This window comes from Bipolaris oryzae, assembly GCF_000523455.1.
Source record: "Bipolaris oryzae ATCC 44560 unplaced genomic scaffold scaffold_46, whole genome shotgun sequence".
NCBI lineage: Eukaryota > Fungi > Ascomycota > Dothideomycetes > Pleosporales > Pleosporaceae > Bipolaris > Bipolaris oryzae.
Window position 1 is genome coordinate 131,708 of NW_006911322.1, and position 21,075 is coordinate 152,782.

The 21,075-nt window shown below is 51.9% G+C and overlaps 10 protein-coding genes across 10 annotated transcripts; 6 read left to right on the top strand and 4 right to left on the bottom strand.

Moving 5' to 3' along the window:
• Positions 1-523: 523 nt before the first annotated feature.
• COCMIDRAFT_92525 (uncharacterized protein) lies at positions 524-697 on the top strand (the record flags this gene model as incomplete). Its single annotated transcript, XM_007688738.1, has 1 exon — positions 524-697. A coding segment is annotated over one exon (174 nt), but the record flags the coding sequence as incomplete, so codon positions are not given.
• Positions 698-1,229: 532 nt separating this feature from the next.
• Positions 1,230-1,412, bottom strand: COCMIDRAFT_92506 (uncharacterized protein; the record flags this gene model as incomplete). Its single annotated transcript, XM_007688739.1, has 1 exon — positions 1,230-1,412. One exon carries the CDS (start codon positions 1,410-1,412, stop codon positions 1,230-1,232), a length of 183 nt encoding a protein of 60 aa, XP_007686929.1.
• Positions 1,413-4,449: 3,037 nt separating this feature from the next.
• Positions 4,450-7,147, top strand: COCMIDRAFT_92553 (uncharacterized protein; the record flags this gene model as incomplete). Its single annotated transcript, XM_007688740.1, has 6 exons — positions 4,450-4,486; positions 4,678-4,798; positions 4,870-4,910; positions 4,968-5,400; positions 5,455-6,308; positions 6,366-7,147. The coding sequence occupies 6 exons, from the start codon at positions 4,450-4,452 to the stop codon at positions 7,145-7,147; spliced, it is 2,268 nt and encodes a 755-aa protein (XP_007686930.1).
• Positions 7,148-8,532: 1,385 nt separating this feature from the next.
• On the top strand, positions 8,533-10,576 carry COCMIDRAFT_92388 (uncharacterized protein; the record flags this gene model as incomplete). Its single annotated transcript, XM_007688741.1, has 3 exons — positions 8,533-9,001; positions 9,055-9,134; positions 9,185-10,576. 3 exons carry the CDS (start codon positions 8,533-8,535, stop codon positions 10,574-10,576), a joined length of 1,941 nt encoding a protein of 646 aa, XP_007686931.1.
• Positions 10,577-12,399: 1,823 nt separating this feature from the next.
• On the bottom strand, positions 12,400-12,996 carry COCMIDRAFT_92414 (uncharacterized protein; the record flags this gene model as incomplete). Its single annotated transcript, XM_007688742.1, has 1 exon — positions 12,400-12,996. A coding segment is annotated over one exon (597 nt), but the record flags the coding sequence as incomplete, so codon positions are not given.
• Positions 12,997-14,315: 1,319 nt separating this feature from the next.
• On the top strand, positions 14,316-15,549 carry COCMIDRAFT_25430 (uncharacterized protein; the record flags this gene model as incomplete). The annotated part of the gene is made up of 4 exons (XM_007688696.1): positions 14,316-14,402; positions 14,461-15,083; positions 15,136-15,459; positions 15,516-15,549. The coding sequence occupies 4 exons, from the start codon at positions 14,316-14,318 to the stop codon at positions 15,547-15,549; spliced, it is 1,068 nt and encodes a 355-aa protein (XP_007686886.1).
• Positions 15,550-15,813: 264 nt separating this feature from the next.
• COCMIDRAFT_35832 (uncharacterized protein) lies at positions 15,814-16,249 on the top strand (the record flags this gene model as incomplete). The annotated part of the gene is made up of 2 exons (XM_007688709.1): positions 15,814-15,919; positions 15,975-16,249. 2 exons carry the CDS (start codon positions 15,814-15,816, stop codon positions 16,247-16,249), a joined length of 381 nt encoding a protein of 126 aa, XP_007686899.1.
• Positions 16,250-16,491: 242 nt separating this feature from the next.
• Positions 16,492-17,940, bottom strand: COCMIDRAFT_4380 (uncharacterized protein; the record flags this gene model as incomplete). The annotated part of the gene is made up of 3 exons (XM_007688687.1): positions 16,492-17,002; positions 17,062-17,690; positions 17,743-17,940. The coding sequence occupies 3 exons, from the start codon at positions 17,938-17,940 to the stop codon at positions 16,492-16,494; spliced, it is 1,338 nt and encodes a 445-aa protein (XP_007686877.1).
• A 637-nt stretch (positions 17,941-18,577) lies between these two features.
• On the top strand, positions 18,578-18,961 carry COCMIDRAFT_92464 (uncharacterized protein; the record flags this gene model as incomplete). Its single annotated transcript, XM_007688743.1, has 1 exon — positions 18,578-18,961. One exon carries the CDS (start codon positions 18,578-18,580, stop codon positions 18,959-18,961), a length of 384 nt encoding a protein of 127 aa, XP_007686933.1.
• Positions 18,962-19,050: 89 nt separating this feature from the next.
• COCMIDRAFT_35835 (uncharacterized protein) lies at positions 19,051-20,898 on the bottom strand (the record flags this gene model as incomplete). The annotated part of the gene is made up of 2 exons (XM_007688710.1): positions 19,051-20,111; positions 20,169-20,898. The coding sequence occupies 2 exons, from the start codon at positions 20,896-20,898 to the stop codon at positions 19,051-19,053; spliced, it is 1,791 nt and encodes a 596-aa protein (XP_007686900.1).
• Between the last annotated feature and the right edge of the window lie 177 nt (positions 20,899-21,075).

Here is a 21,075-nt window from a genome sequence, read left to right on the forward strand (position 1 = left end):
AAAAAAAAAACAGGGTTACTTACTTGGGTAGCGGGAAGGGGTCGCGCGGGGAGGGGGATAGAGTTTATAGGTTTACGATGATGGTTAAGTATGTAAAATTTTGTTTTGACAGGAAAGAATATTGGGGAAACCCGGGAAAATGGGGGGACTTGTTATGATTCCTTGGTTTTTTTTTTGAGTCGCGCATTGTTTGTTGGCAACAGGGGGGGTGTAGATAAGTATGGAGTTCAGGGTAAGGATTGCGAGCGGGAAAGAGGGAACGGGAGGAGGGAGGGAGGGAGGGGGGGGGGGGGGTGATGAGATGAGGAATCGATATAATTAAGGCCGGTGAGATGGGGTTCGGACGTGGGAATTCGGACAAGGGGAATGAGAGAAAGTGTGTGTGTATGTGAAGATTGCGGGGAAAAGAGAGAGGGGAGATGAGGTGAGAGAGAGAGACTAGTTTGGTCATTTTTTTCTCTGGCGTATGTATGTGTGTGTGTATGTGGATTATGTGGATTACTTTTTGTGAAAGGGATTCTTCCCACACACGTCAATATGGCGTGTTGTAAAACGGCCGACCGAACGGACTACTACTCGGGGGAATATGTACAAGGATGATGGGAGGGGCCCAAATCTCCACCCTGGAATTGAGGAGAGTGGGGTGGTCTACTTTGCTGCCTATATCGAAATGAAGGGTTTTTTTCTTTCCTACTAGTTCTATTCGCGAAAACAAAAAGAGCCGGCGCAATGATGTGTGCAGGATCTACGACGGACGATGGAAGAATACCCACTTGCTATACCGACGGGCGACGCATACGCGCACTCCTTTGGGATGGCCCTTGTCCGGCAGCCACGTTCAGCATTGCCGGGCGGTTGCTGGTGCCGCCGCTACCTGTCAGGAACAAGACAAGAGCGAAAAGTTAACTCGCTTGGTGGTGGGGGTGGCCGCCGCCGCCTCCGCCGAGCAAAAGGTAGACAGGGGCACCGGAAACGGGCTAGGCAAAGGAACACAGGCACACCAGAAGAGCGACAAGCATGGGTAAGCAAAACAGCTATCGGGAAGGGCGAGGCCGGGGGGATGGTAGAATCAAGGAAGATGGCAGCTTGTAATGTTTCAATTATGCAGTGGATGGGACAAAAGGTGAGAGTAGGAGCTTGGCAAGCCGACGTGGCACTCATGCGCCACCGCTCGACTTTTTGGACGCGATTCAAAAGAGCATGTGCAGTGATGGGCAACGTGCAGGTTTCTATTCCGAGATTGCAGTGCTCATTTCCTTTGCCATGGTTGGGCGATGGCGTTCGCGCGTTAGCGCGCAAGTAGGTAATTGCAGTGGGGGCCTTGCAAAGGTGATATCAGCCTCGTTCCCTGTGCAATAGGGGAGGGTGCTATAGCAGCGGCGGCGGGCAAACAGCCGTTCGATGGACGACATTTGGTTTCGCAGATGCAAAGTACTCTAGTGTATCGGGCGAGTCGTGCTGGGGGGGGGGGGGGGGCGGCGGAAGGCGTGGTGCTAGGCCGGGTGGTATAACTTGTTTCCTCTGCATTTTTGGCACGTCTCGGCTACAGGGTGGATACGAATACGAGCGCCGGTGCCCCCCGCAGGTTGTAAGGAGTAGTCGACGCGCAGATAGCCGTTGTACAAGGATTAGAGCACGCGATGTTGTTGTTGTTATTGTTGTTGTTGTTGGGTGTCGCAGCCTTGCAGCCTTGCAGCTTGGTAGTAGGCCGTGTACTGGTACTTACTCTACTAGTCCAGCTGGATCGGGCAGTGGGGTGACCGGACTCGGAGTATACTGGCTAGGTAAGAGCGGTCTAGAGGGAAAGAGCAGAGGCTTCTCCTTCCCACCTCACCTAACCCAGCCTAACCTAACCACAACCAAGCACCCCCAAGCGAGATCTCGATGACAGCAGTCGAGTGGGCCTTTGTGCAAGGCCAAGAGTAGATGGGCATGCAAGAGCGAAGACTGCGCTTCTAGGCGACATTGCGTACACAGACGCACACTTGGGAGGCAGAGAGAGAGAGAGAGAGGGTCGGAGGCGCACATGCAGCAGAGTACATGTAGAGAGTAGTGGCAAATGCAAGCAATGGATGGTTGAGGGGAGGATTGCGACAGACTTGGCAACGTGTGCTATGGCAAAAAGGCACATGCGGTGGGCACGAACACAGCAGGCCGATCACTGCAGCTTATCAGCGGCGGGAGTCCCAAGGTCGACTAAGTGACAGCAGGAAAGTATTGTCGAGCGCGCGTGTGTGTGCGTGTGCGTGTGCGTGTGTGCTGGCACCAGGGGCCCCGACCGCCGCAGTTGTGGTTCTGGTATGATTTTGCAGATTGAGATGCAGCCGCGGCTCGGGTGCGGGAAGCCATCGGAGCCGTGCGTCGTCGTCTTGTGAGTGCGTATGCCTGTGCCTGTGCCTGTGCCTGTGCCTGTGCCAGAGTCGGTGTCGGTGTCGATGGGGTACGACTGATTACCATGATAAGTGGCAGCGGCGGTGCGGACGTTATGAAGGTCCGCAGTGGGTGAGCAAGCAAGGAGCAAGGAGCAAGGAACAAGGAGCAGGGAGCAGGGACAAGAGCAGGGCAGAACAAGAATCAATATCCAGTGCCCTTCTGTGGGCGCAGCTCCTGCTGGCTTCCGGGCTTCCAGGCTTCCTGGCTTCCTAGCTGCTAGCAAGCTGGCCTAGCAGGGCGAGGCGATGGGCCCCTTTTTGGGGAGAGCGAGAGCTACTCGTATGACTACACTACTGGCAACAACCGTTGGGAGACGACGGGCCTTGACAGCGGTTGCACGGCGCCAGTTGGCCGGAGGCAGAATGGGCGTTGGGACGGGACGTCTTGGCCCACGCAGCGCGAACGTCGACGTCAGACGCACGGAGCTCTTGGACGCCGGCCAGCTTGGCTGCGGCTAGGTGCTGACGCCGGGGACGTGTGTGTGTGTGCGTGGGCGTGAATGTACCCAAGTAAGCATCTACAGGCGTACCGTATGTATTGACTGCTGTATGTACAAGCATCTATCGAAGTAAGTAAGTAAGCAAGTGAGTAGAGCAGAAAGAGTGGATGTACGACTACTACTACTATTACTACTACTACACAGAGACTGCTCGTGTCAGGCTGCTCCACTCCCCACCGAGATATATATATATATATATATATATATCTATACTTGCCTACTTACATACACCGATGGATGTACATCCTCGCCCGTCCAGGCCGCCGCAAGTAGTCGTTGGGTACACGACGCCCGACGTGCAGGTCCGGTAATGGCGCCTCAGATCTCCCTGTGGTGTGGTGTGTGTGGGCGGCCCACAGGGAGAAGCGGATCTCCATGCTCATGGTTATGGTTAGTCGTGGTCGGGGTGCCGCGCAAGCATGCTGGCAGTCCACAGTTCGGCGCCGATCCACTGCAGCCTGGCTATTGTTGGCTTGTTGGCCTTGCTTGTTGGCCCTGTTGGCCCTGTTGATGCTGCGTTGCTTGCTGCTGCTGCTGCTACTCATCCCAATCCTTCCACTATGCATGCCCTTCGCCTCCGTCCCTCCCTCCATGCATGCACGCCCGTCTCCCTCCCTCCATCCCTCCATGCCACCCTCCCGTCGCAGACTCGCACTTGACCAAGCACTCCCCGTCTGCGCATCCTCACTGCTGTTACCGCCGCCGTCGCAAAACACGGCGCCACGGCAGCGCATGTGCCCTTTTTTTGATCAAGCAAAAACAATGACGATACACAGCACGGCCCCGCCCATAATAAATAAGCCATGCGCCTGGCGGCCACTGCGATAAGTGCCAGGCCTGTCGCCCAAAGCATCCTAGCGGCTCCCAGTAGAGCCTGTGTGCGGGATATCAAGCAATGCTCGCGGGCCTGGCAGTGCATCAGCCCTTGCTGACCTCTAGCCTCTCAGTGCGCTTCTTCGTCCGCCCACTGTGCTCCGCTGCTGCCCATCATACAAACCTCTTCCCTTGCTCCACCTCCCTCTGCTCTGCATTTCTTGTTGCTCGCTCCCGCTCGCTTCTGCCAGAGAGCCTGTCGCGCGCTCATTGCGTGAAGCCGAGCCTCCTCCTCCCCCTCTCTCCACATCCTCGCCATTGCAGTAGCGGCAGCTTCCCAATCCTCCGCTCCGACCACACCGTCACGACCCACCACTTACCTTCTCTCGTCCTGCCTTCAGCCTGCGCCGCTGCTTGCTTGCTCGCTCTCTCTCTCTCCCCCTCCCCTCCATTCACCTCTCCCTCTCTTATGAACCACCCCGAATCTCTTCCGTGATTCGTCTCTCGCCGACCTCTGCACGCTCGTTTCCCTTACTATCTTAATCGATAATTCCCTCCGCTGCCGCCGCCCGGGTCCTTGCACCGCCATCGCGATCCACCCAAGCCCGGCCCCAATCGCCAACTTTTTGGCATCCCTCATCAACCCTCTGCAGCCCGACCTGTTCTCCTCTCCCTCCCAGTCCACCACCCATATCCACGCCGATATGGCTCCAGCTGTTCCGCGGTTACGCATTCTCTCAGGTGCGTCACCAGTCCACGGCCGTCGCACCATTGCCGGCCCTTCCATATGTCCCTTGCACACCCACCACAAACACGCACATGCATCTTCTGCCTATGCTGTTCAAGTCTCAAGACTTCTTCCTATCTCGCCTGCATCCCCTCTTCCATTCTACACACTGATTCAATTGAACAACTGCTGACACTCCACACAGTGGGCGGCAACGCCGTATCAGCCTTCTTATCATGGCGGCTGCAAGCCACCAACGCCTGCGACGTTACCCTTGTCTGGAAGTCGGGATACGACAGCGTCGCTCAATATGGCATCTCATTCAAGTGCGTACCTCCGTCGACGAGCTGCCCCCCCCCTCTCTCTCTCCCCTGACTCGGTCGCTAACACGTCATAGATCAGCGCTTTACGGTAATGAGCGGTTTAAGCCATATGCTGGTATGTCCCTTAGATGGCCTCCCAAAATTCTACAACGCAGCTAACGCCATCCATTAGTCGTTCGCACTCCGGAAGATGCCGCCCATTCTTCCAAGCAGCCTTTCGACTACGTGCTTCTCTGCGTCAAGGCCCTCCCCGATGTATACGATATTGCCAACATCATCGAATCCGTCGTCTCCCCTCAACACACGTGCATCCTTATGAACACAACACATAGCCTCGGTGTCGAATCATATCTTGAGCAACGCTTCCCCACAAATGTCGTGCTTTCATTGGTATCAGGAGCAGAGATTTCGCAGCTTGGAGCTAGCGAATTCGAGCACAAGGGTGCAACAAACATCTGGGTTGGTCCCGCCAACAAGAACGCAAACATCCCCCCGCAGATTCAGTCGGACATGGCCGAGGCTCTTGCCATGACTTTGAGCTCTGGACAGGTTGACTGCAAGGTCTCCCAAAATATCCGACAACAACAGTACGAGCGAATGATAGGGTGAGTTTCGCATTCCTCATGTTGCACACCCATACATCCACTAACGCTGTGCAGCCCAATCGCATTCCATCCCGCCAGTGTCTTGTTCGAAACACCCAATCACGCCGAATTACTAGAAAAGGTTGGCGTGCGACCTTTGGTCAATGGCGTGCTGGACGAGATGCTTGCACTGGCAAAAGCCTCCGACTGCACTTTTCCCGCCGACTTCCGCGAAAAGACGTACCAAGACATGATTCGCCCCCAAGAGCACAACAGCACCATGTGGCTTGATTTCGAGGCCAAGCGGCCCATGGAGATTGAGACATATCTTGGTGCCCCCTTGAAGCTTGCACAAGAAGCCGGCGTTGCTGTGCCGCGAATCGAAACGCTGTATGCGACGCTCCACCATATTAACATTGTGAACCGAAACCGCCCAGCAGCACCTGCTGTTGCACCCATACAGCCATCCCAAAACGGCATGCAGCCACCACCAAGAATGTCTTCAGCTCCCATGCCGCGAGGACCCCCTTCGCAAGGCGGCGCCATAATGAACGGAAACGGCCCAATCAAGGGCGGCCCTCGTCCAGGCAGTCGTGCTCCTTCTGTCAACGGTGGCCCCCCTATGGCGCGTCGTGGACCCCCTCCTGGCCCCAATGGCTACCCCCCAAGGATGAATGGTCCCCCAAACGGGCAGCGACGTCCTTCAATTGAAGGAGGGGGAGACCTCGAGGAGTTTTCACATCTGATGCTCTACGATGACATGGTGCCAGACGGTCCCAACGGCGGTCCTTATGAGAGCGCAGGCAACGCCTCCAACATGTCACTTCGAGAACGAGAACTGATGCTGAGACAGCGGGAACTTCAGATTAGAGAGCAGGAGATGAACATGCGACGTGGACCTGGCGGACCCGGAGGCCCCATGGGTCGTGGTGGCCCTATGGGACCAATGGGTCCCGGTATGGGTCCTGGTCCTGGTATGGGTCGAGGAAGGCCCCCAGCGCCTCCTTCCATGGCCGGTTTCGACGACGACGATGACGATGGCGACGACTTCTTCGACCCCATGGGAGGCCGGCCAATGATTGATCCGGACAATTTTGATATGATGAGCGTCACGTCACGCCGCAACCGCTCAGCGCCCAGTGCCAAGCAGATTCGCCAGAACCCCGAGGGTGCAGGCTTCGGACCTTTGCCCAACAGAGGCCCGAGAAATCCCTTTTCGCGCTCTGGTGCAAACAAGAATCGCAGTAGTGCTCGGCTGATGGCGGACGTTCCGGGCCTTCATGACTCGATTATGAACAACCCGCTTATGGGCTACTCATCCGACCGTTACGGCCATGTCGATCGCGGTGCCATGGGTGCACAATCGAGAACTAACTCGCTCACATCAGCCCGTCTTGACGATATCTCAGGCGGCGCCGGTTATGGTGCCTATCCTAACCCAAACGGTCGACGAATGAGCCAGTCACCAGGTAACCCCCTCAGCCCCGGCCCTAGGCCCGGAGGCCGACCTTCACCACCCAACGGGTATGCGCACAACGGCATGCCACCAAACGGAAGACCCTCGCCTCCCGGAATGGCACAACCAGGAGTGCCACAACATGTTGAACAGCACGCTGGGGTGAGCAATCTGTACCCGCCCAAGTCTCGTCCCCAAGTTCGCAGTCTGACTGGAAGCGCTTCCAACAGTAGCGCGGCTCTAGATTCTGAAAACTCTGCGCATAGCAGCCAAAGCAGCCTAGGCCCGCGTCCCCCGGTGGGCGTTCGGTAACGGGGAATCATGTTCGACTTTGATTTGGTAGCCATTGGTTTTGAGTATGTTGGCATTTTGCATGGGCACTGTTTTCCAGCTCTGGCGAAAGTGGCGAAATCATCTACTGCTTTTCCATGGACACACATGGTTTTCCTTTCCTTTCCCGGGACCACGGCTAGCGAAACACTCGAGGCGACTCTTCTTTCTTTTTTTTTCACTTCTCATCGATTTCTTCTCCAAACACATTGGCACAGCAAAATCATTACTAAAGAACCGACCAAGCACACCCAAGCAAGTTCCGACTGGGGTCGGGGCAGTATTACGAAGAGCCTAGGCTTTGCCAGAAGGCGGATATTTAATGACGAATAGAAATGGGCGGGAAAGGGGCACACATTTGACGCAAACGGACCGGCCATGCGATTGCCAGGGCTGCAGTCATCGGGATTTCTCTTTTGTCACTATGGTACATACTTGTAGATTGTTGTTTGCAGCGTCCGCACCAGCCTCTCCTTGTCGTTTTGGCCTTCTCCATACGGGTTGCCTGTTGAGGCAGCCCACTAATCATGTTTTTCCTTGATTGCATTGGTCTTTTTTTATTGTCAGTGGAGGGTTGGTGTCTACTCGTGCCACCTGTTTGCTATACTACGGAGTTTTCGATATACATCACATGGATTGAGCTGCTTGTAATTCTGTGGCATTCACTTCTACTTTTGTTGCCTGGAGGGCCTTGAGCTGTTGCAAACTGGCGGGTGTATAAGTACTGCCTTCGGGCGCGTATGGCCAGTCTTTTTCTTTCTTGTGTCTTTCTTTGTTTCTTATCTCTTGGTGGGATTTGGGGGAGCATTATGGTAGCTCAGCACACACTCACACATTCACACTCACACCCACATCCACACCCACACATAAAAGCAAACGAAGCGTTTTCCTTGTCGGACATGTGACATTTTGTGCATAAGTAGCATTGTGAATGTGCTAGCAGGCCAACAAGTCCAATGTTTAGTGAAGTTCTAGTCGAGTGCTATAGAATGGTCGGGCGCTTTGTCAGATGGAATGCCCAGGGAATGGGGTCATGGGGTAGAAGAGAGGTGACGGTAGCGCCGAGAGACATGCGCGGGCTTCACGATGCGATGGCATCGGCTGCATGTTCCGGGGGGTAGCAGTGGTTAGCGTAGCGTGTGCGTGCCAGGTCGCGACGCAAAGGCACGGATGCTCTGGTACCGACGTCCCGTCTTCGGGCCAATGGCACGAAACTGAAGGCGTCCTGTCCCGTATCTCACCGCGTTGGCATGCAGGCTTATGGTGTTGACGCATGTCCATTGAACGCCCAAGCACCCCCCCAGTCCGCCTGCCCCTCGTCGTTCGTCATAGCTGGTAAAGGCGGGGCAGCTACTACTCTAATAAGCATGAGCAGCATTGGTACCACCAACGCCCACCGCCGCAGCAGCAGCTGGAACGGCTCGCTGTCCAGCCCAAGTAAGGCCACGCGCCCATCGCAGAGCCCAAGGCATACCCAGCACTTCGCCCGGTCAGAAAACACTTCCAGGCGGCCTCCTGTGACCCACACAGTAGCCACTGTCCTTGTTCTCCTGCTAGCGCTTGCTACCGGTTTCTTCGCACCCCACCTTCCACACGCCATCGTCCGCATCCTTGACAGAGAGCAAGCTCCTTCCATAACCCTCCGAAACCCCTTCGTCCTACAAGAACCCCCCGTCTGCCCCAAACCAGAGCAACACGTCGAGTTCGTCGGCACCTTCAACAGAAACCACAAGCGCAGCATGGCTCTCGCCGACCAGGCCAAGCACGTCGCCGCCGAGTTTGACTTTAGCGACGATGCCGTCAACAAGGCCGTCAAGGAATTCATAAGGGAGATGGGTATGCATGCGCCCACCTTGTGTTACTCTATCTACCCGCTGACAGGCGCGCAGACGAGGGCCTGGAGAAGAAGGGCACCGAAATGAGCCAGATCCCCTCCTACGTGACTGCCGTTCCCAATGGCACGGAAAAGGTACACTTCTCCAACGCGCACGTGAGCGAACCCATCTCTAAATCAAACAGGGTCTTTACATGGCTGTTGACTTGGGCGGCACCAACTTTCGCGTCTGCTCCATCAAGCTACATGGCAACACCACCTTCTCCATTACCCAGAGCAAAGTCGCCATTCCTCGCGACCTCATGGTTGCCAAGACATCCAAGGAGCTGTTTTCCTTCCTTGCAAAGCAGATTGAAGCCTTCCTGAAAGCGCATCACGAGGACCACTACGCCGGCACTCTCCGACGCAGGGAAGGAAAGGCAGGCCAGCCAGAAGAGGAGGAAATCTTCAACCTGGGCTTCACCTTTTCCTTCCCAGTCCAGCAAATAGGCATCAACAAGGGCCTGCTGATGCGCTGGACAAAGGGCTTCGATATTGAAGATGCCATTGGCAAGGACGTCTGTGCCCTGCTCCAGGCGGAGATTGACGAGCTACACCTCCCCGTCAAAGTGGCTGCTTTGGTCAACGACACCGTTGGAACTCTCATGGCACGCTCATATACTTCTCCCGGAAAGACTGGAACCTTGCTTGGAGCCATCTTCGGAACAGGTACCAATGGAGCGTATGTAGAGAAGCTGGCCAAGGTCTCAAAGCTCACCAATGATAAGGAAGTGGGTGAATATGACAAGTCCACAGGTGAGATGGTTGTCAACACTGAGTGGGGTTCGTTTGATAACTCGCTGCGCACCCTGCCCAACAATCCGTACGATATTGAGCTTGACAAGAACTCGGTGAACCCTGGTATCCAGATGTTTGAGAAGCGTGTATCAGGCATGTTCCTGGGTGAGCTTCTGCGTCTTGCTCTGCTCAAGCTCATCAAGGATCCTAAGGTCCCGCTCTTCACTGACGACAACTCGTCGTCCAACGATGTGCACAGCACCACGCAAATTCATGATGGTAGCCCAATATGGAAACAGTGGGGCATTGACACGAGCTTCCTCAGTGTATGCGCTGGTGACCACAGCCCTGGTCTGCGCATGCTGAGACAAACTCTTGACAAGGAGTATGATATTTCCGCTGTCAGCGCCGAAGACGCAGAGGCCGTCCGCGAAATCGCCGCGGCGATTGGCCGCCGTGCAGCTCGTCTCGCTGCGGTTGCCATTGCTGGTGTAGTAATCAACACTGGCCGTCTGAGCCAGTCTGCGGCAACTGCCACTACTGAACAAAAAGCAGGCGTGGAGCCCCCACGCGGCGACGTCGACAGTGAACAAGGCGACGAAATCGACATTGGTGTCGACGGCTCGCTAGTCGAGTTCTACCCCAACTTTGAGGAGTACATTCGCGAGGCCCTGCGTGCTGTTCCCGAGATTGGCGTCAAGGGGGAGAAGAGGATCCGGATCGGTATCGCAAAGGACGGTTCCGGCGTTGGGGCCGCATTGATTGCTCTTGTTGCCGGAAAAGTAGCCTCGCCACAATAAAGCAATATGCTGCTTGAAGGCTGGAGGCTCTATCCCGCATGATCACGCATGGTTGGTTTTTTTTTTCAACAGCAACAGGGTGAATGGGCATATACGACCTTGGTTCACATGTACATAGAACGCACGTACTCGACATGCGTCCATTCTTATCTTTAAGTAAAGGAAATAAATTAGAGCGAGGGAGAGAGAGAGATACAGAGAGAAAAACAATAACACTATTGATACTTTTGTTTCGAGATACAAAAGACGGGAACGAGGATTTTGTTTTGCCCTTACATACGCACAGAAGTCCGAGACTCCGTCAGTCAGTCAGCCAGCCTTATCTACGCACCCAACAATATCCTTAAAAAGGAAATAGGGCATACCGAGCCCACACCAGACCCTTATGCTTTCTTCCTCACTGTTTCTTTTTTTTCCCGACTTCCTACTTCCGCTTCTTCGAACACCACGCACTGTCCTTGTGACCAAAAAAAACAGCAGCAACAACAAGCGAAAAGCACGTGGGCGTGCCACATACATTCTCTAGAAATAAAGAAACAAAAGAAAAGAAATAACACAGCACTGACCCCCCCCTTTCCCTGCGCGAAAATTTCCAAAAAAAAAAGCTTAAGTCTGAGCTTGGAAATTTTAGAACCTTCATCCACATTCTCATTCTAACCCGGGGGGGAACGGGGTCAGGGACTTTTTGGTGGTCTCTCCCCCCCCCCCCCATCTCCCATCTCTTAGGTCATTTCTTGTGCTTGGGTTAGATTTATGTGTATATGCACGGACTGTTACTGATATCAACAGCGTGGGGCAAGGGAAAGAGAAGGAAGGCGGATCTGTGCTTGTGACGTTGAAGGGGTGTTTAATTTCCGTCTGTTGTTTTTTTGGGGCGGGGGGTTGGAGAAGGAGAAGGAGAAGGAGAAGAAGAAGGTGGTAGGTAGGTAGGTAGATAGTTTGGGGAAGAAGAAGATGGGGAGGGGTAGGGGGGTTCACAGTGATGAAGCTTAGATTTAGGTAGGTAGGAAAAGAGATAGATCTTACTCTAAACGTTTACTGGGAGATACATATTTTAATTAAGTAAAAAAAAGTAGCATGTCTGTTTATAATGCAGTTTGTTTCAAGCAAAAAAGAAGAGAAGAAACCGAAGCATGCAATGCTTAGGGCAAAAAAGATGTTTGCGGATCGCCCGACCAGGGACTCTGCGTAATTGTTAGTTAGGCGACTCGAACCCATGATGTATGGGGGTAATTGCTTACCGAACCCTGAGCCTTGAGATTAAAAGTCTCACGCGCTAACCAATCTGATTTGAGCTGTTAGACCGATGATCCTCTGATTGTGAAGAGGTGGAACTTACTGTGCCAGCCGGGCTATTGTGCTCGATGGGGAAATGCAAATTTACATCAATTGTATACTTGGCAGAATGCGGAACACAAAAGTTCGAGCGGTTGCGTAGCGCTTTGCTGAGAAGGATCGTGACAAGTGGTCTCGTGAGCTGCGTAGGTAATAGAAAATGACTCATTGGGTGCGATGTTTTAGATGGGGAGGGTTCATGTCGTCATCGGTTTTTGCGGGATGTGGGGCTGCGTCTCGGAACATACCATCACCATTGCAATAGCAGTCACATCCTTTGTCTTAAAATCCTGCTACCCGCTATGTAGGACTTCTTTCCTAGTATGCGTGTACATATTCTCATCTACTTCCATATCTATTGCTGCGTCAGAGTTGACTGGCTCTAGGTAACTCGATCGCTTCTTAGAATAAATTCCACTGCTTCCTGACGCAAGGCACACCACAATCGTACAAAAATATGCATCCCACAATAACCCAGCCATGCGTGTTCAGAGACGCGTATACCGTGTTATTTTCCTAACCTGGTATCTGACTTTATCGATGATGTTGGCGATCAAGATACTTAACGAATTTGTGTGTGTACTCCGCCGCTCATCATCGTCCACCTCATGCCATGTCTTGAGTTTGTGCTCTGGTACGAAGTCTTCGAAGCATAGGGCTCGGCGGGGTATTTCGAGGCTACGGCGTATATGTAGGGGCGGGAGCAAGATGCTACTGTCACGGGTTGAAGCTCTTTTGTTCACTGTTCGTGCTGGATTCTGGGCTGCATGGAGAAGTGGCTTTCGCCTGATATAGTGCGAGGCTACACCTGGGTTTGGATTGGGGTAGAGCTGTTTGGGTATGATAGGCGCCGATTTACGGACTTTGCGGTTGTTGATGGACTCCGGCACGGTGAGGTTTTGTTCCATGAACCGTACTGTACTGGTGCCATCGATAAAGCGGGTTGGTCTAGGGCTGGCAAAGTGAGTCTGCTTTCGAAAGAACATAGACTCCCTGTTCGGCATCGTTGACGAGCAAGGATTGGCTTCTGAGTAAGGAACCAGGTGGGCGGAATTTTTGATGCGATTGTAAATGCAGGCGACTCTCTAAACCCAGGATATCCTTTATGTTTTGAGGATACTTGACTCTTACAGGAGTAACTTTATGGAGAATGGGCAAGGAATACAATAGCTTACTCTCCTATTTCCGATATAAATCTCTCATGCGAGGTAAGAGCGCCTTTTTTAGAGGAATGTCAATGATTCCTTTTATGTCCCGTCTTCACGTCTGTAAGACAAATCTTTGAAAGCAGACTTGGGTTTATATGAAAAAAAAAGACACTGATTCAGAGGTGAGCATCCAATTTCCTACTTCCACATGGTCTATCACTTTCTGAGTGTCCCTGCACTTCTAAATGTTTGCCTCAGTAGCACGAAACATCCAGTACCTTTCAAGATTGGTTGGTAATGCTGTAAGACTGCTGTCACCTACCATTCATGGACAACGAAACAACAAACAACAGCCAATACAAACGCCTAGAAAGCTGTAGTCGCTCTGGGGGTTCTGTACCCAAAAAATCTTGGGTACATGCTCATGTCCTGGTGTATGAGTCGCAGTTTTGGCAGTGCCAGATTGAGCATTCTGTTTTCTATTATGCCCGCAGCTACGATACGTAGTGATTCCGTTTAAGTCAGGGAGAAGTACAAGGGGATGAATGGGAATGTTGTCTTTCAATATAAGATAGAAGGAAATAGCCAGTGATTTGACTCAACAAATCACTAATATCAATGAGCTGGATTTTTGATGAAACTAACCATGTACTACTTGTCTACACTGAAGCTGAAAGTTATCGTGGGATTGCAGTTTGTGATTTATATGTTTATTACAACTTTGAAAGACATAGATGCATCATATAATCTGAATCCTAGTCAATGACTATTATTGCAACTCGCGCCGTATTGACATGGGAGTTGGTGTGACCATTGCTGAAGCTGGCACTAGCCTTTGTACTAATTACCTAGTCGCAAACATCGCTGCATGTAACGATGTAAAGAGGAAGAGGAACATCGGTTTCAGCCAGATGCAGATTGGTGAGGGAAATGTCTTGGATGTAAGGATTGGTGTCGCGGGGCTGGTGGGGTCGGTCCGGTCCTGCGCTTGTTATACTAAAACGCTAGGTACAGGGTGATGAGGAGAGAGGGTCGAGTGTATTATGTACAGGTTTACATACTGAGAGCCAAGGCCCTTGACTTCTGATCGCCGAGAAGCTTAGCAAACTGAGCTGGTGACACGACGGGCGGGCTATGGCTGTGGTTGCACTTGGATGCCAAGCCATTGACCACTTTACGCGTCGACGCGTCTGCCCAGTGCACGCTGCGCCAACTTTTACATTCCCACCAAGACATCCACAGACCACAATCACGCAATGGCACTTTTAGTAGACAAGCATCGGCCGCGTAACCTTGAAGCGCTCAGCTATCATCCTGAGCTTTCAGATCGCCTACGAGCTCTGGTAAGGAATCCAAGAGAGTACTTCGCATACGGGCTGGGCCTAACGCATCACACTACAGGCACAAAGCGGTGACTTCCCCCATCTCCTCGTATACGGCCCTTCTGGAGCAGGCAAGAAGACGCGTATCGTCGCAACCCTCAAAGAACTCTATGGCCCCGGTGTCGAAAAGATCAAAATTGATGCGCGTGTCTTCCAGACCACGACCAACCGCAAGCTCGAATTTAACATTGTCGCCTCAGTATATCACCTCGAGATTACGCCTTCAGATGTTGGAAACTATGACAGAGTAGTGGTACAGGACTTGCTCAAGGAGGTCGCACAGACGCAGCAAGTCGATTTGGGCGCAAAGCAGCGCTTCAAGGTTGTCGTTATCAACGAAGCCGACCATCTGAGTAGAGATGCCCAGGCAGCATTGAGGCGGACCATGGAGAAATACAGTCCCAACTTGCGATTGATCCTGTTGGCAAATTCGACGAGTAACATCATTGCCCCTATCAGAAGTAGAACGCTGCTTGTCAGAGTTGCGGCGCCTACCGAGGCTGAGATCTGCGATGTGTTGAGCAAAGTGGGAAAGAAGGAGGGATGGAAGGATGTTGAAAGCTTACACCAGAGAATAGCGAAAGACAGCGGGCGCAACCTGCGAAAGGCTCTCTTGATGTTCGAAGCAGTGCATGCACAAAAGTACGCCATTATATTGTCTCTACATACTCAGCTGTAACTGACACGCAACTAGCGAGAAGATTACAGATCAGACGCACATTCCCCCTCCCGATTGGGAAGCGCTCATCGAGCAGATCGCCCGCCAAATTGTCGAAGAGCGCTCTCCCCAACGGCTCCTTCAGGTTCGCGCTTCCCTCTACGATCTTCTATCACACTGCATCGACCCGACGACTATCATCAAAACGCTCACGTGGAAACTCATACCAAAAACGGACGACGCGCTGAAGCCAGAAGTCATCAAATGGGCGGCCTTCTATGAGCATAGGTGTAAGATGGGCGCTAAGCATATATTCCATCTCGAGGCGTTTGTTGCAAAGTATATGAGGCTGTACGAAAGGTATGTGAAGACTGGAGACATTGGCAATGTGTGTATGAGACTAACAATCACCGCAGCTATTCCATGGGCTTGGACTTCGATTCCGCATAATAGAGGGGCAATATCGCCGGGTATCATCATCAAAATAACTAGAATAAGAATCAGGCATAGGCAGACTTAGCGTGAGGTGTTCTGGCGTTGTTGAGCGCGTTTCGCGTACCGGCGTTTGGTAGTTACGTCATAAGCTATTATCGAACCTACCCAAACATCTCGAGCTCTCGAGCTTCAACTACACTACATACCACACATACCCTCAGAATCAACTGCCATACTCGTGCCTTCTCATATTCACTCAAACATACTCCATCTATCATCATGTCAGACAAGCTCATCGACACTGAGGTTGGCGGCGAGCAAACCCAATACGAAGGCGTCCACACATATGCCGAACCACATGACAAGAAGTACGGCCAATTGAGCAGTATGTTCCCCCTATTTTCCCTAATGTACGTCGCTTACCCTATCCCTTCCCACAGACTCTTCAGAAGGCACATCAGTCCACGCAAAGACAGCAGACCCTGGCGCCCCAAACACACATGGCATCACGCCTGCAGACAAGATCCGCTACGGCCAAAGCATCCAAGAGGGCGGCATGGGCGGCAAGACCACGACGTCAAGTGGTAATGCAAAGGCAGATACGGGCTTTGGAGGAACAGAGGCACTGGCTGATGATGACGAGGGCGCAGCGAAGCAGAGGCGGGAGCAGGGATATGGGGGAGCAAAAGATATGGATCGGACTGTTGGCGCGTAGGTCTAGTTCAAGTAAAATTAGAATACGTACATGTACTCGTACAATAATGATATCAACGTGTCTAGTCTAAGATGTATTCCCAAACGCCAACGCTATGCGACCAAGATCCCCGGGAATAATCGTACATGTAGCGTAAACAGATGAGGAGGGATATCTGAGCAGAGATGTAACAAAAAGAACGGGAATTTTGAAACAAATCCTCCAAAGAGTTGGGAGAAAAGGAAGGGAAAAAAAAGCCCAAATCAAACTCTCTTCGCGTCATCTCCTCTGGCATCACCCTTTGCAATCTTCCGTGCCATTGCCCTCTCTCTTTCTAGGACACTGGCAAACGTATCCATTCGCTTGGGCATACCACTTAGGTCCGCTGCAGTAGGCATAATACTGTCTCCCCTGCTGACACCATTCCTGCTGCCTCCGCCCCAAGCTCCAAGACCCCATCCACCTCCTCCCGCAGCTACTACTGGTCTCGTCGGCTCCCGAGTAACAAGCGCACCAGGACCATGTCCGTACATGCTGACTCTCTGGACCTTGCGCAGGCGAAGCAACCCGTAAACTGCGACGAGAGCGCCAAACACGGAGCACCAAGCGCTGATGCCGTAGAAGCCGTAATCTGATTCTTCGATAAAGTTCTTGAGATTCATGCCGTAGAGGGCTGCGACAAAGGTACCGGCGGTGATTGCGAGGGTGAGAATGGAGAATTTGAGGTCGAGAAGCATGAGCGAGTTGCGGTTGGCGTCGAGAATGGCTTTGACACTGTACAGTACTGTCAGTATACTAAGAAGAAACTGGGAGAAAAGGGAAGTGTTCCATACATTTCTTCTGTGTTCCTGATACTCGAAACCAAGTTCTCGGCTGCCTGTACGATTTCATCGGCGACCTTATGGTACGATTCCAGGAGCATCTCGACTTCAGTGTGATCGTCGTCTTGTCGCACCTTTCCCTCTGCCTTTTCAGTCAAATACATAGCGCTTAGATCGTCATCCGCCTCGAGTAATTCTTCCAGTGCGTTCCTAACCAATCGTGCTTTTTGCTCAAAACTACCCAGCTTCTTGCTGTAAATCAGCAGGTATCTGAGCTTGTCTCGGTCAATATCCTCCTCGAGTTCCCTAAGAACTCTGACAACTGGTTCGCTGACTCCTTCGAACTCCTTTTCCAAGCTCAAGGTTACACTGATCAGGACGGCTTCTAATGCACGAAACTCGTATGGAAGGGTGCCGTTGAGGGTCGATTCTTTTTGACGGAGTCGTAGGTCGAGATCGTACATGAAGACCGACTGCGATTTCGAATCTGTAGTGCCATACGCGTCAAACACGAGGACCCGATTGTGCTTCAGCAATACGCGGAGATTGAGTAGGTTTATGAGAATCGCAGATGGCCGAACTAGGATATGTGGAAGGAGCGATGAGTCGATTTTGCGAAGGTCGCGTGGAAGAAGACCGTACTATTACGGGTCGTCAGCTATGGTATGTTGATATGCCGTGCACTTTACATACCTTTGCGATCAGTTCGCTCTTCTTAAACTCTCCACTAACAAGCGTGACGTTGCCGTGCTCGTCCAATTCCGTGCAGCGCATTTTCAGCTCGTTAGTTGGTCGCATTATGCGTCCCAGACTACTTCCGAATCCCGAAGAACCAGAGGACGAGTCGTCCGGTGGTGGAGGCGGCGGTTGCAACTGCGCCAGCTTTCGCATCTTTGCACTGTTGAAAATGTTCCATCCATTGTTGGCGCAAGTTGTGGAAAATGCCCGGTAGTTGAAGCAATCGACATGCTGCAATGAGGTGTGCCGGGTGTGCCGGAGAACAAGCGAACGGTCTTGAGGCGGAGGGGATACGTTGGATTCGATTAGACACCTAGAGGAAACGAATCTTCTGCCGCCAGAAAAGTCTCCCTTCTGCAAGTGACTCATAACTCTTCCAAACAAACATTTTCCCGGGCTCCTGCCTATCTGACTGCCGATAGCATAACCGCGACATTGCCGAGTGGTGTGGGCGCATTGCGCAATAGGCGATGCGAAGACATTATTGACCTGGGCTCGTAGGAAGCTCAAAACCGACGGCGATGGGGCGACAACTCTCTGTATCAGAGTTGTCTTCATAACTTTCCGGTGGAGTCAATATGTATGCGGAATCGATCCATACGGTCGTTGATCAAATCTTTTGCTTGAGTCTTGCCTGCACGTCATAGCGTTTCCGCGCTCTTGGAAAATCATTTGGCGCTAGTGACGTCACGTGCGCCATCGTATTTGCACGTGTGTACAGTGCCTCAGGTCGATGACACTCAGCCTCATACATGCCATCCTTGACTTTTGGACGATTCAGATCAATGGAATGTCTCATCAGCTGTACAACGCGCTGATTCGAACGCACCACATTACTTCACGCAAGAAAGTTGCCAAACTCAAAGCGGCAGCGTCGAATTGCAATGTATACGCTTTACTGCGCAGTGGCGGCTGCCCTGGCATCATGTACTGTCAAGGCGCAGAGACTGGCGTGAGAGACTGGGTTGCCAATGTCCAAAGATTACGCTATAAAGATTTCCAACTAGTCAAGAAGCCTGCCGAAAACGAAACCGGTGGAAAGGAACCAGAGAGTGGCATTACGTACGGGAAACTAGAAGAGGTGGAAAGCGTGAAGGATTTTGGAGCAAAGATGGAGAACTTAGGCGTCTGGGAATGGTGGAGAAAAGGTATGGGCTATGTGGGAAACGACTAGTTTCACAATTGGCATTCAACGCGCATATGTGATGTGTTGCTGCTCATCATTGCCTTGCTGTATTTTTTCTAGTAACAAAACCGACACTATTATACGCGTCGGAATATCTGACCACCATCCTCCTTACTCTCCAGCAAGCCTGTCATTCCCCTCGCTATCTTATCGGCTTCCCGAGCAGACCCTGCTCTATACTCCCCACTACGCCAGCCCTCCATTTCCGTAACAAGAGGTATGATAGCCGAGCCTTTCCATGCCACTACCCCTTTCCTCCAGCTCTGCAGCAATGTAGCAAAAAGAAAGGCAATTCCCATTGCCACCTCAACGATGGGTAAGATGATCCATCCCCAGTTGACATACACATACTGTTCGAATGTGATTGCCTCGCCTGCTAATTCCATACCGGTTCGACTTTGACCAAGAGTATATGTAATACTATTGCTCATGCTTTCCATAGTCTGCGTAAAGTCTGTAACATTTTCCAGAACTAGGCCGAAAGTGTCTTTCTTTGAAGAGGAAAACACCATGTTAAGAAATCCCATAAGTCTAGAGTTGTCGGTTGGAAGAACGCTGAAGCTGTTGTTCCCGGGAAATGTATCATTTTCGTCGGAGACGTTGAAGGTAACCCAGGGGTTTTTGTTGAAAGGGTTTTCAACGCCGATGAGCTCGTAGTCTTTAGCGATGCCAGGATGAAAGGTACCATTTGAAAAGGTAGTGTTTTGAACAAGGCGAGCAACCCAACGCATGCTGCATTCGGTAATTTCGGGCTTTTCATCGCTAAACGGCCGCGACGTCTTTGCGGCGGCGAATTCCAATAAGGTGCTATTGAGTACTTCGCCAAGTTGGCTGGTTGTTTGGGGTGGACGGGCGGTGCTGTTGAACCCAGTTGAACTGCCACCGCCCGATGAAAAGGATGTATAAGATGAAATGAAGAAGTCAGATGGTGTCGTATAGTTGCAGCTTCTAGTGCCCCGAGCAACTTGACAATTTATTTTGCTGCTTGATGTGACGTTTCTACACTCGCTCGTCACGGCCAAAGTTGTGAATTCCTCCCACCGACAGTTACCAGTCTGGCACTGGACTTGGATAGGCGCGCTGAGATTGTATAGACCGTTTAGAATGGCGCCTTGCATCTTAGGATCCATCGTTCTTGCTAAATATCAAATTAGCAAGTAGTATTGATTTTGATGGTCTACTGCGGATATCATACCAGATGCACCAGTTACACCCCATCCCGCGCCAGTGTCATAAACTTGATTTCGGTAAAAGGTAGCCCCGGATCTCTCGAAATGCTCTCTTGAAGGATACGAAAGTAGCTGTTGCGACAGTGGACCCATGGTAAGGGATACAATGGTGATAAGGGCACCCCACGTAGCCAGTTTGGTTTTGAAATGGAGGGCGAAAATAAGTGTCAGCGAGCCCCACGGCCCACGACTAGCTTCGTCGAGAATCTGATACTCATGTAAAGGCCGAGGTGAGCTTACTAGATGTATCCATTTGAGCTGGCTGATGCATGATGCAACTGGGACTATGAGTGCAGTCCTGGAAAGGGTCGAGAGCAGGGCAACCAGTGTGTTGAGCGTGATGTCGTGATAGAAGCGCCAACTAGATAGTGATTTTCCTTCATACTTCCTTAGAACAACGATGACTGCAATAACGCATGCGGTACTGAAGATTGCAGCAATAAATTCCCAATACCAGTCTCTGAGGTGTAGCTTTCCGGAGTTGTTCGGTTGTTGTTCGCTATATTTTACAGTAGTCTGCTCTTTTGCAGGTGCGGCGTTTAGCAACGCCTCTGCGCTCACATCATATTTCGAGGCACTGTGTGCCTTTTCCTGCCCGGAAGTATTGTAGAGTGGCGAAATCGTTCTTAGTGATGCGCTTGGTTGGAGGGACTCATCATGGTATGGAGGCCGTTCATAACCGTTTGAAGATGTCATTTTGACAAAAATGATTGTGAAGAACAACAGCAGTTGCTCTTGAATGACCCAACGAACTTTAGGGGGCTGAGAGCGATATTGTACGCAACATAGCCCCATGTGTAAGTGCGAATGCGACGGGGGCCAAAAGTTGGCAGTGTACTACCATAGGTCAAGGGTTTAGGCACCCCCGCTAGG